The 14,630-nt window shown below is 32.1% G+C and overlaps 1 protein-coding gene across 2 annotated transcripts; it reads right to left on the reverse strand.

Annotated features, from left to right (window-relative positions):
* Nucleotides 1–3,427: 3,427 nt before the first annotated feature.
* LOC111376171 (putative disease resistance protein RGA3) lies at nucleotides 3,428–7,764 on the reverse strand. Of its 2 annotated transcripts, none has more exons than XM_022999117.1 (3): nucleotides 7,556–7,764; nucleotides 4,743–7,457; nucleotides 3,428–3,683 (listed from the first exon to the last, which is right to left on the reverse strand). In XM_022999117.1, the coding sequence occupies exons 2-3, from the start codon at nucleotides 6,677–6,679 to the stop codon at nucleotides 3,647–3,649; spliced, it is 1,974 nt and encodes a 657-aa protein (XP_022854885.1). In that variant the 5' UTR covers nucleotides 6,680–7,457; nucleotides 7,556–7,764; the 3' UTR covers nucleotides 3,428–3,646. The 2 variants fall into 2 exon arrangements, with proteins under 2 accessions (XP_022854885.1, XP_022854884.1); XM_022999116.1 differs by having other exon boundaries at nucleotides 3,428–3,714.
* Nucleotides 7,765–14,630: the final 6,866 nt, after the last annotated feature.

The following is a 14,630-nucleotide window of genomic DNA, read 5'->3' on the forward strand; positions in this document are numbered from 1 at the left end:
TTTTCTCTTTATCTTTTAAATCTAACTTTTATTGGCTTAACCAAACATGTTCCCTAGTCTAGTCATTTATATACTCGTCTCTATTTGGTTAAGTATATACAAGAACGCATAAATTTATTGAATTTTATTTAGAAAGAGACTATTAATTTATTGCCATAAATAGCCTACTCTATATTTTTAAGTAAGTAAATGAATCTCTCCGATTTTTCTTTTTTTTTCATCATTAATGCCATATTTGGTAAATCTAAAAGCATGTTTAAGAAATGTTTATAAACAGTTTGAATTATAGATCAATGAATTAAAATGTATTAATATACATTATGTGAGAGAAAAAGATACAAAGACGTACTAGATTATAATGTTCCAAGAGTCGATAGCAATAAGTTTACCTGAAAATTCTGCAATTACACTGCTTTCTATTATTGGATAAACATCGCACCAAGAATCTTTCATACTAGTTGGGGTTGGTGGGCAGGCAGAGTCAATACATGATTCCTTATGCAGTGAAAGGCAATCAAGCTTTGTAGTTTCCCTTTTCCAAGAAAGAAGGAAAATGAAGTCTAGATAGAGAAACTTAAAAATAACAATATGGATATTGGTCTAAGACTAACATTGTTATGTCAAGTTCCGTTGAATCTCATTTCGTCTTTTCTTCTGGCATCTTTTTAATAAGTATTTGAATATTCTTTAATTTGAAAAATTAACTAAAAAGATGCCTCGCTTGGCATAAGCTATGCGTTATCATCTAGTGAAAGCATTACCTTTTACTTGAATATTTTTAGTCATTTTCATATAATTGATTTATTATTAATCAATATTAGAGATTCATTAGTCATGTGCTAGGACGAAAATGTTATCTTTTAAAAAAAAATTTACTAGTCATCTTCATATAATTAATTTAATATTAGTCAATAATTGAGATTCACTCGTCTAACGAAAACATTATCTTTAATTGAATATTTCTATTCATTTTCATATAATTGATTTAAGATTAGTCAATAATTGAAATTCGTATAATCTTTAATCAATTGAAATCTTGTGACCCAAGTATTCATATAGAAATTAACTGTAAATTTTTAAGGGATATAATGTGTAAAATAAAATACTCAAAAGGATCAAAATTTATAAATGAGAATTCAATTTATTACTTTGATTGTCAAGCTTACTTCGTATTTGAATATGCATCAATACTTGAGACAAAAAATATAATAGTTATTGCAATCATTGTAAGAGAATCTTCAATCATGAAATAAAATATATTTAAATTGCGATTTGGATCTTTAAAGTGGACGAAAACCTCACAAATAGAGAGATGAAAATAAAATGCATATTGCATTTTTAGGCATAAAATGTAAAATTTGAATTTAGATCCATCGAAATATAAATTAGGATTTAAAAATAGTTTTAGAGACATCAATTTACACCACAATCGGACATGCTCTAAATATTGGAAATTAATTCATAAACGGGTCACCTTTTAGCTCGTGTAATATCTAGAACATGTTTTACTAAGCTTAAGTAAAAATTACTTTCATTTCAAACATGTTTGATATTTTACATCCCACCCCCACACCCACTCATTCTCTCTTCAAATTGATACAGGAAATCGGTCATGAAATGGCAATCCATTTACATCCCACTATTAATACTCAGCTAAAACCCATCCCCTTTTTTATTATGTTCAGCAATCTTTCATTCCAGATTTGGAACTCAAATGATATAGCAATCACAAATTTCTGGGGTAAATAAGAGCATCACATCAACACTTGTTGTTGATATACATTAGGGGATAATGCAGAGTTATAGATATAAATTCATATATTCCGGTTAAAAATTATTTAATTAATTTAGATTTGACGTTGCATTAATCAATCCTAGAGGCTGGAAGTTTCGAGCACGAAGATTGAGGCAAATGGTCCACTAGAAATAGCTATCTTGAAATACTCACGACTTCAACACGTGGATTGATCCATAGAAATTAGGACTAAAATACTCATAAATTTATTAAAAGAAAAGTTTAATTCGTGAATAACATATTCTTCGTTGATGTCAAAGTATTCTCTATTCAAAACCCTCCAACCTCTCTCTAACCACCTTGTAAAATTCCCTACGAGACGACTAACGAGTGAGGATTCTAGGACGTGTAGTAATTTGTATTCAAGTAGCATTGTAAAATTCTAACAAATATATATAAATAATAGAATAGAATTAATAAACTAAATAAAACAACGTCTTCTTTTATTCGAAACGCCCCGTAATCTTCAATCAACAACTAACGAGTGAGGGTTCTAGGACGTGTAGTAATTTGTATTCAAGTAGCCGAATACAGGCTAAGAAACTGAAGTAGTTGCTTACAAAATCAAATCTTATGTAGAAATTGATAGAAAAATAGTTAGGGATATTATAAATTGAGAGTTTGAATAATGGAACAGGAGTATAAGCATAAGCGTAATGTGGCGGGCGGGTCGGAGTGAGTTGTGGGGTTTTCCATTTTCAAATTTTTAAGGATTTCAATTAACTCATCTATAGTGTTAAATTAACATAAATTTGAGAGCCTAGATTTTCTGTCAAAAGCATTGGTAGGAGGATGCTCCCCATATATTAATGGAAACCTTTGGTGGCCACGGCTGCAACTTTTATATTGAATTATTTATTTATTTATTTATTTATTTTTAATTTTTTTTAATTTTTTGGCCTTTTACTGAGTCGTATCCAAATTTTTAATGAAATCGAATCGGTTACTTTAGATAAAAAGATGGATCAAGGAATCTGAAGATTAGAAAATACATATAGCATTTACACAATGCGTTTTTCACTTATTTTCCACAATTCTTCGTAATTATTGGAGACGGGCTCCAACAGCAAATTAAGTGCGCAAATGATCTACAACACAAGTCTATATTGAGATGAATATTAATAAAACAAATTAAGTACCAGCCAATATGTATAATACAATTGCATTAACTTAATTGCAACTTCTAAGTTACTTATTCTATCTAACCAAGATGTTTAAGTCCCGTTTCAAAGGGTTTATGAAACGCGAAAAGCTATTTCTGAACGTGTTTGAATAATTTTTGAAAGTACTATCTGACTAGAAAGTTTTTTAGAAAACATTGGATAAGTTAGTTTCTTATTGAACTTTTCTACAAAAAGCAAAACCCAGTCAAACGAACCCTTAAAGATGATGAAAGTTTGTTTCTTTTGAGTTTGAGTTGATAGAAATGATAATGTAATCAAGTCGAAATGAAATTTATTAAAAATGTGAAGTGCATTTTAAACGGTCAAGTGTCATTTTTTTTAACGGAGTACTTGGATGGCATATCGCCAATTTGCTTTTATCTTGTGCAATTTTTACGTACTGTTCAATTCAAATATTTATCAAAACCAAATTTTCAACCCACCATCAACACATTAAAGTTATAAAACATGAACCCAAATTTCAAACCAACCATTGAAATATGTAATGAATTAAAACCTAAAACTTTATGACTAAAACATCAACACACAGTTCCATATTTATTAAAATACAAACGACAATCTCATCCAATAACTACACAAGTCTTAAGGTACAGTTTTTCAATAGAAAGATCCAGCACAAGTGTCTCCACTACTTTGCGCATTTTCATATCCGTCAGCTTTGATCACTTTACCTTCTTCTCAAAATATGTCTGCTAAAAATATTTCTGCAATTCAACACAAACACAAGGTACGAACCTAGTTATAGAAAAAAAAAAAAAAAAAAAAAGAAGGAAATTTTTAGTGAAATTTGTACTCGTAAAAAAAAGACAAATGCACATTTGTAGACTGACTTGGTCAAATAAGAATGATTCACTTTGCATCTAGACAAAGGCAAAATAATAAACGTATTCAAAGGAGACAATTTTTCTCGACTTTTTGACAACATCCAAATATACAAAACCGAGCATAGTTATAGAAAAAATGACACATCTACATTTTCACTTTATAAGCCTATATTTGGCTCATATTTATAAACTTTTATATAAACAATCCTGTCATTTTTTATCAACACATTTAAAAGATCCAAAAATATTGCCCACTTATCCACCACTCGTTTCTATCTATTTATAATTAAAATCGGTTAACAACACTTTACAAACATAATTTAAATTTTCATCTTCTGGAGGTGGAATAGAACTAAACAAAGCAAATTCAACAATTTTTGAAATTATTAAAATTTACCAAGGACTGAAATGCAGTCGCAGTTTTTGGGAGATTAGCAGTAATGATTGAAATTTTATTCCGGAAGAGACGAGGATGAACTGGTGGTTGTTGGAACTTGGAAGCAAAGAATAAAGAATAAAGAAATTGGGTTTTATATAGAAGCATAATTCGCGTGCTTTAGAAATGAAAAAGGCGGAATTTAGCTTGAAGAACTTTTGAACAATTATGTTAGTCAAGGATTTTTAAGACCTTTTTAATCATTTCAGAAAGTACATTAGGGGCCTTTAAACTTAAAACAAGAAATTCTTTCAACTCAAAATAAAGTTATTTAGACTCCTATGCCCCAAACTTTATTATCAATGTGGAAAACTGTCTGCGGAAAAATGGCATGAAGTGATTTTGACCCAGAGCTGTATCAAAAATATTAAAAATAAAACAAAATAATAATAATAATAATTGAATCTGATAAAAGCATATGCTCTTATACAAAAATCAATGGAACTTCAAAGAAAAAATCAGCATTAAACGCATTTATGGTACAGTGTTTATGGAAGCCATACCTGGATACTCTGGCTACCTCAATGTGGGGAATGTGTGATATCTTGTCCCATTCGTCTCCAGTCCTGTCCCCATAAAGTGAAATTAGATTCTTGCAGTTCCCAATTTTCAAATACTCCAGAGACGATGCCATACGAAGAAGGCAATGTGGCAATGCCTTTAACTTGTTGCAAGTAAAGATTTCTAACCCCCTGAGACATGGCATTATTAAGAGATGGTCTTTTTCATCCCCAGTTATATCCTCCCACTTTTCCCAGTTGGCACAACCGAAAAAACTCAATTTCCTCAACTTCGGAAATGCAGTTCCGGCATTCGATATTTCCTGGATAGTCTTCGTTATCCCCAAGAATTCATTTCCCACGTACTTCATACTAGTCATGAATAATATCTCAAGCTCCTCAAGCATCGGCAGTTTTCCCAAAGGAGGCAAACATGAGCAGTCATTGAATGATTGGATAACAAGAAACCTTAAAGAATTAAGGGACGTGGTGATCCAAACTGGAAATTGGGTGACCATGAATCCAATAATTTTTAAATGATGCAGGTTTGGAGGTGGTTGAAGAGCCTCCATTACGTCCACCCTCACCTCCCCATTGAAATTGAATTCTAAATCTTGAATGTGTATCTTATTTTTCAATTCTGCTTTCTCAGCATCAACCGAGTCTTCTAACCCATTCAAGTCTCCTAGAATAAGGCTTAGAGATCCTCGAAGTTGGTTTAGTTTTTCCAAATATCCCAACTTACTTGCTCCTCTTCCTGCTACGAAACGGGTCAACGTCCAAAGACCTGTTAATCTCTCCAGTCCTTGAGGAATTGACCTGATTCCCTGAGATGTAAAGAGAAGGTGTCGTAGATTTATTAGTTTATAGATCCCTTGAGGGAGTGCAGAGAGAAAGCGACATCCCCGAAGATCCAAGGTTTGCAAATTATACAAATCACACAAGGTTTCCGGGAGTTCTATTATAGGATTGAAGCTCAAGTCAAGATATCTCAAGTGAATTAATTTTCCTATCTCTTGTGGAAGTTCTTGCAAACCACAATTGCTCGCAATAAGTACCCGAACACATTTTAAACGACTAAAGAGATTGGAAGGGAGACTTTGTTGAGTAACATTTCTAGCACAAAAGGTGCGAACTTTTCTGATATCACAATTCGTAATCTCTACTCCACCATACATGATTAAGCAGTAATCATCTTTTGAAAGATAATTGATGAAGTCATGCATTATATCATGCATTTTGCAAGAGATATTACTTCCGTCATATTTATCCCTTTTCAACTCTCGAAAAAAAGATCGCATTTCTAGGTTCTTAAACAACTTAAACGCCATTATTTGCATGAGATCTACATTTCCACTCGAACCAACATAACCGTGTGCCATCCAAATCCTGATAAGCTCATCCAAACGTATCAAGGTATCTTTTGGATATATGACACAGCTCGAAAAGCAGCGCTTAACCACCGGAGACAAATCATTGTAACTCAAATACAAATGGGGGAAAAGCTCAACCGTCGCTTCCTCCAGCTGCCACAAAGGACTCTTCAGAACATTTAGCCACTCTTCTATAGTATCTTTCAAGCATAGCAGGCTTCCCATAGTTTTTGCAGCAAGTGGCAACCCCTTGCAATTCAGCGCAATCTTTTTACCAATATCTTCTAGTCTCTCGCGCTCCTCCTCACTCCTTCCAACAAAAGCCCTCTTACTCAATAATGACCAGCAGTCCTGTTCGGATAATTTGCCTAATGGTTGCCGCGTGTCCGTGCCTATCACTCTTACAACTCGATCACTCCTCGTTGTCATCAAAATTCTACTTCCAGGGGCACCCTGGAGAGAGTTTTTCAGTGGTTCCCACTTACTGTGGTCCTCAGTCCGCACATCGTCTAGGACGATAAGAAATCTTTTCTCTGAAACTGTGTTTTTCACACGTTGTAATAACATTTCCAGATTGGAGATGTTGGAGGAACTCTCCCCAGCGGCTTGAAGAACTAAATTTGCAATCTTAATCACATCAAAAGGATCCGAAACACAAATCCATGTTTTAAATTCAAAATGTTTCGTAACGTCAGGATCATTAAAGGCTAACTGAGCAAGAGTTGTTTTGCCAACCCCTCCTGTCCCTGCTATTGAAACAATCTCGACTCCATTGCGCCCCTCAGACAACAAATTCGCATAAGGTTTTCCTTATCTCTACTGCGACCATGTACACTAAAAGAATCAACAAAAGAAGTCGATTCAATTCGCTTAAATTGCTGCAAATTATGGCCACCACTTCGAAGAAAATTAAACTCATCTTTTCCCTGAACAATCAAATCTAGTTTCCCGATCAAACCCTTTATCTTCAGATTAATTTCACGACGCCCAACAACATGTTCGAAGCACAAACAAATAGATTGAATGAACGAAATTACCTTCTCCCAAGGATCAGAAACTTCCTCAGATCCTTCAATTTGCAGTTGAAGATTCGCGGTTTGCCATTCATCCAATGCGTCATCCATTTCATAGGACACATCTTGGAGTTCTTTTACCCAATTTTTGACATTTGGATCAGTCACTGCAGTTCTCTCTGCATCCATCAGCACCTCCTGGATCTTCTTCAACTGCCCAGTGAGATTTTCCACTTTCTTCTTAGATTCGAGGAGCAGATTTACCTCCTTCTCGATCAGAGGAGCCAATCGCTCCACCAGTGCAAAAACAGCCATCGTCGAATTTGATTGAGCTAGCGCAAAGCAGAAAACTTGTTAGACAAAATTTTAGAGAGCTCATCGACAAACAACTCTTTTAGAATTTAGTTTCAAACAAGTAACAGTTAGGTACCTGCAGGCTGCTGAAGATGCTGTGATGGATCTATAGATGATAACTCTACTGCTGGGGGGCTTTTTCTCAGCTGCAACTATAGATCTAATGGCTGTGATAGCTGCTGGAGATCTGCTCAACCTGCCAGGAAGATATGTTGTTCAAGGACACGTATAATAGGACTGTAATGCTGTGAATACAGTGGCTGATTTATATTTATGTAATGGAAAGTGCAACTGTAAATTGGCATGAATAATGCTGTATGATTTTATGCCCCTGTTTCAGATTCATTAATATGCCCTTGTTTGCTCCCATCAAACTTCAATTTATCATTAATTGGACAAAATTACCCTCAACTATCGTCTTCGATTGATGCAACGAACCACAAACGTATTAATGGCAGTTTGGAAAATTGAGGTGAAACATTTTTTGAAAAGACAATACCAAATGTTAGAATGGCGCAAGATATACAGGGTGGGGACCATCAATTCTGAAAGTAAGAAGAAAAAATGAGCAAATAATGAGGCCAAACAGGGCTAAAAACACTATTTATTTAATGTTCGAAAATTAGTATTGGACAGGGGTTAATTTGCCAATTTTTCTAGGACTCAACGTTTGAAAAAATATTTGGTCAATTGGTATATTTTAATTTTGGGCTGAGCATTTTACTTGCGAGAACACAATTTGATATTGTTAGAATAATTTCAAAATATGAGCCTTCCATTTGATTACAAATTTTATGTTTCATAAAATGGGTTAGATATATAATTTCATAACGATGATACTATGATTAAGCCCAATATGTCGAATGATTACTTGAACTGTTTTACGCCTTAGTCATATAGGGTTATATACTATATAATGTGGTAATATAGGTATGTGGGCTAAAAAATATGTAAACCTAATTAGGGTTGGAGTCGTTAATGGGACGACTCAATATATTTCTATATAAAAGGCTCGGTCCCCTTTCCTCTCCATATATTTTTTATTGTCCCATTAACGGCTAATATTTTTGAGTAATGAGAGGAAGCACTAGCATTAATATTTACATTCAAGATGACTTCCACAGGTATGAATCTTAAACTATTAATTTAGAATTGTGATTCTTATTTCTCAACATAATTATTGTTAAATACAACAGATATCTCTGTGTTAACTATGATATTATATAAATAAAAAAATTTCTGTCATGCCAAGGATAACATATGTAATTTTCTGGAGAGTAAGGGTTAAATTTGGCGGCAAAGCTCTCTATAAACAACCAAATTTCATTAGATTTCACGTCAAGATTTCAAACATGAGGTTGGCGGCAGTACTTTTGTTTTTGCAGCTTATCGTGTAGATTGCCTTATAGAGGAATTGATCCAACGAATCCATAATCCTCTTCCTGCTTTGAACTTGTTCAACATCCGAAGACCGGTTGTCTTCGAGGAATTGGCTTCGTACTCGGAGCTATATAAAAGAGAAGATTTTGTAGATTTATTAGTTTATATATAGGTCCCTTGAGAGATAAGTAACGAATTAGTGCATCATATCATGCATTTTGTAAGAAATTTTGCTTACATCATTTTTGAACTCTTTAAAGAAAGATCGCATTGCTAGGTTCTCAAGGTATTGTATTCATACCATAATTTTTAATACTAGCACCATATTTTTATTTATTTGAAATTTCCAATATTTTCTCATCGTAAAATTTTGTCCATATTTATTTCTTATCGAATTCTTATCTTCAATATTCTATTAATTAGAAAATCTTATTTTTTATATTGATTTCGATTAAAATATTTTTTTTTGTGCGCGCGCTTTAAAATGAGGGGAAAAATATCTCACACTTTTGTATTTGTTACTTTTTAAAAAATATGATTGGATAACAAGTTATTTTAGACCGTCGAATTGACTTGTTTGATAGAAATTATGTTGAGAGATGAGATGTGCTAAATAATAAATATTGAAGGTAAAAATAAAAAATAAATAAAGTTTACAATATAAGGGCCACCGTAAGCGAAAACTGTGAACCTTGAATAAAATTAAAATGTGATCTAACAAATTTAAAAATATTGTGAATATAATTACCCTAAATTTATTGAATTTCATTTAGAAAGAGACTATAAATTTATTGCCATATATAGTCTGTGCTATATTTTTAGGTGTGCACATATGAATCTCCCCGATATTTCATTTTTTATCATTGATGACATATTTGATGAATCTAAAAGCACGTGTATGAAGTGCTTATAAATAATTTAAATTTTAAATAGATAAAAATGAGTAGTGAATATATATATATATATATATATATATATATATGTAGCACTTGGTGAATTTCTCAAACTATATAACTTGATATGATTAGTTACAAATAAGTTTTAGTACCCACATCGATATGGTATATCGATCAATCTAGTCTGCCACACTTCAAATGAATGTGCCTGGAAACTGGAGGTATATGCATGTCAAGACTATCGATTTATTTAAATTTTCGTGACCAAGATCATTTGTGATGGAGCCAAAATATATCCTTGCCAAATCCTATATTTTATTTCCCTTGATTTATTGTTTTATTTTAGTTCTTCGGTTATTTAATTACAAAAGAACATTTTTCCCTTAATTATGTTTTTTTTTGGGTTTTTTAATACTATTTAAACACTTAAAATGAGTTAACATTTTATTTGGTCAAATTTGATTGTTAAAGAATTGAAAGATTTCTGATATTTCTGTGGTTGAATCTTTTCGTCATTCAGATGCATAAGCAATGAACTACGATTTAAGCTTCATTTTTGTCATATACATTAAATTTTTTTTCCTTAACAACAACAATTTATCATTCAAGAAAGTAAATTTTAACTTAATTTATTAAAATCAATAACTTTAAGCTTAGCCAAACATAATCTAATCCCCTAATGGCAGACCGAAATGAAGATAATGCTGGCCCAAAATAAATAAAAGGAAAAGTTGCCCCATTAGCCCTCAAGCAATGTTGATAAGCATGAATCATGATAGTCATCAATCCTTTAAAAAAGAAACAAGTGGATTCCTAACTTTGTAGTACAGTTGCATAATCATTTCTCAAAGTATGTAAACCAATCGAGTTCCTCATTATATTGCATGTGTTCCTCATGAAAATATGGCTTACTTCAGCTTATAAATGATACTCTATATGCCATATGGTGGGTCAAGATTCTAAAATAACGATGTATATATTGATTTAGAAGATGAAAAAAAATTACTTTTGATTAGGGAACAATATCTCAATCCTTTCTCTTAAACGAGAGAACTTGAGATTCATTATTCATTTTTGTCACATTGATTTTCACACTTCACCTGGTTGAACTGGTTTGATTTAATAATAATAGTATTAATAATAAATGAATGAAATATCTAGAATATAAACTCTTCTATTATGAGTTTTTCAATTCTCATTCTCCCTTTCCAAGACTCCAACTTTCGCTTCCCTCCCAAAAAAATAAAATAAAATAACCTCTCGAAATTCCATCTTCACACAGAGAAAAAATCATCGACAATTTCGCTTTTGCCTTCAAGCTAATTCCAATTTTTCTGTCGATTTTCAAGAAGAAAACCACGCAATTTGTACCAATTATCTTAGGGTATGCTCTTTTGAAATTTGTATTTTTTTTTATTTTTATTTTTTTGTGATTTTCTTGCAATTTATTTAACCTATGTTGTTCTTCTTTTTGTCTATAGCTCAAAATCAATAGAGGTCATCTTTGTTTACATTGATCTGAGGTATGTCGTTCTTTTTCTGTATATAGATGAAGATCGTAGATCAGTATGTTTGATGGTTTCCATTTTCTAGGTTTTTCCTCTTAATCTCATGGTTATGATTTTATCTGTTTTACTATTAATTTTGATTTGAAATTTGTGTAGGGCTAAAAGCTCTAGCAATTTTTAATTATGTCAGTGGTCTTCTACTTATATACATGTTTGATGTTGGAATGCAAAAGCGAAATTATTCAAAAATTAAAAATTTTCTTTAATTCAACAAAAAAGATTGTTTAGATATTTACGTGCATGTTATATTAAGAATAAATGACTCAAACTTTTACCTAAATTCTACGATCAATTCTTGAATTAATTCTCAATCACGATCTTTCAGCTTTTTAATTCCAAAAACTTGATGATTCAAACATTCAAGTCTTTTATGGTATTCTCCAAAGTTAAAACTAAACCGTTAGGCGTGCACCTTCTTTTAATTAAATCAATAAACCTAATTTTGAACTCGACAATTGAATAAAGCAAAAAAAAAAAAAAAAATCTTTCTCCAAATTTGAACATACAGAATTATGTATTGTGACTGTTGTAGGATTTTTATTCAATCTCATGGGATGTCTAGGTTCCATCTAATCTCTATTTATAGAGATAGAATAGTTTTAATCCCTATACAATGATAATTTTACATTCAAATAAGAGTTCTAATTAAAATTCAAGTAGAAGTTTTAATGAAAGTCTAAATCTAAATAGTTTACATATAATTATATGTGTAATTTTAGAACTTCAATTATAATTATAATTAAGTTTACAACTTCCATAATAATTACAACTAAGTACAAACTTTATTGTAATTTACAATTAAGCTCAAAACTATTGTAATTACCGTAATTAAGTTTCAATAATTTATAGAGCTACCACAAACCTGATCGAACATATATATTATTGAAGCTTCAATAATTTGATCCTGTCTAATCGACCATATATCACTCAATCTAATTATTGGTGTTTGCTTTTTTCCATTAAAAGCAAAAGACTGGACTTTTGAAATATATAAGATCATAGAAGTTAATAAATATGTAATACTTTCTTCTGACCTGTCGAGTAAGTATTTTATTCCTTTTCGAAATCCAATAATTAGATATGAGCATGAATGACCCTTTTACCCTTCTAATTATTCTCACTAACTTAAGTATCATTTTCTTCAACGCTCTCACACGCTCTCACAGATATCGAAATTTAGCCGTCGTTAAACACTGAGCTCAGATTTTAACCGTTCAACGAAAAATATTTAAGCAATCACTCTACCTATTTTTCAGGGTTAAGGTTCCTGATACGAATTCATATTCTTTACTTCGCTCATTCTCAAGTTCCTAATTCATCGAGAAATTTGATCAATCAAATTGATCAAACCCATTGATGAATCAAAGAACCATTAAAATCACGAAAAAGATATACATAACCCTATCAAGGGATTAAAATGAAATACACAGCGGTCAAGTGGAATTTAATTCTTCCCACGGTCATGCTATAGAACTAAATTTTAGAGTGGCCCGTTCAATATACTCCAAGTGTACTAGTGGCACCTTTAACTATTTTTGTAATAAGGACAAATTACAAACCTGAATAGTAAATCGATCAACACTACAATCTTTCAAAACAAGGTGTCAGCCCTTATACATTGGTTGTAGACAAATTATTTATGACCAAAATTTAAGTTGTGTCCCACTGTAATTCTTAATGCGAATGCCCAACTTATATTACAAATTATCAAAAGCACTTTAAATCACATGCCCAATACTAAATACATGTCATAATTAAATAAAACCACAATTTATTTATTATAAATAAGTATTTTATCATGATAAAATATATTATATGGGAACACAACCCAACGGATCTCCCATTTGGCCTAGAGTATATGTGTCATGTCTTGCAGATATCCTTCAAAAAACTTTAGTCGACAGCTCTTAATCAACAAGTCTACAAGATTATCCAAGTAGCAATCTTACTGACAATCACATTTGTAACAGTTCCACTGTAATCCCAATACAGTGTAAAGGGTTGTGCAAATGCAAGCACCACCTCGATGTCCATAAGGATTTTCTAAGTCATACAACCAATTTAGTAGCTTTACAAGCTGCTAAATACTTGGCATCAATGATGGAACCAGCAATGCATGATTGCTTGATATTTCTACAAATAATGTCCCAACCATCAAATGTAAACAATGATACTGATGTTGACATGTAATAGTCTTCATCATTCTGGAAGTTCGGATCCTTTTAACCCATTGAAACAAGATCTGACGATGAGCATATAATTCCTTGTTCTCTAGAGGTACTAAAAGATATGCTTTAGTGCCATTTAATGTTTCGATCTTAAGGTTAAATAAATCTCGAATCGTTACACCAACAGTATGATAAGTGTCGGTCTATTGTGCAGCATATCATACATTATGTGACCTACTGCCAACACATAAGATATACTACTCGTGTACTCAATCTCTTTAGGAGTCTAAATAGACTAATCCTTAGAGAGTTGAATTTTATGCCTGAGTGCAGAATTTTGAAAAGAAAATCTGACAACTATCTTGTCAACACATGAGACTTGAGACAAAGCTATTATCGTGTTTTTCCAATCTCTCAAGATCTAAAAATTAGAACATAGCTAGCTTTACAAAGCCCTTCATATGAAACTATTGGGCCAACCACGCTTTCTTGGACATCAACGCACCCACATTGTTTTAATGAGTAGAACATCATCTGTATAAGTACAAAGAAAAATACAATTTTGCATTGTTTCTTATAATAGATATTCATTGAAGTTCTGATTAAAATTAAAAGTCTTAATCACTTTGTCGAATCTCTATTCATAGATCTCGATGGCTACTTCAATTCATAAATAGATCATTGTATTCACATCATTCATAATCTCTTTATATGAAGTCAGATCATCAACTTATACCATGGAGATCACCATAATGGATTTTACACTCAACAAGTACCTTGAAGGTAAACTGATGATAGATTATCATTTGACTTTATCTAAGGGTAATTGATCTTAGACTGTGGTGTCATTCGAAACGTAATATTTTCATCAATGCTGGCATTACCATTCGGTGACACCATTACCTCTTCATTACTTTCAACGTTCTATTGATCTATTAGATTAGATGACAATTCATCTCTTCCACTCAGATCTCATTGTCCAGGTATATTTGACACCATAGGATGTCTGTCCCAGGTTGTATCCTAGAAATTAATAAAATAGAATTGCTTCCACTCATTTCTTTCTACGTGACCTTATTCTTGGACTGACGATTATTATTATAATTATCCTCTATGAAGGTTATATTTATGCCAACAAA

Source organism: Olea europaea, unplaced genomic scaffold (genome assembly GCF_002742605.1).
Source record: "Olea europaea var. sylvestris unplaced genomic scaffold, O_europaea_v1 scaffold1466, whole genome shotgun sequence".
Taxonomy (NCBI): domain Eukaryota; kingdom Viridiplantae; phylum Streptophyta; class Magnoliopsida; order Lamiales; family Oleaceae; genus Olea; species Olea europaea.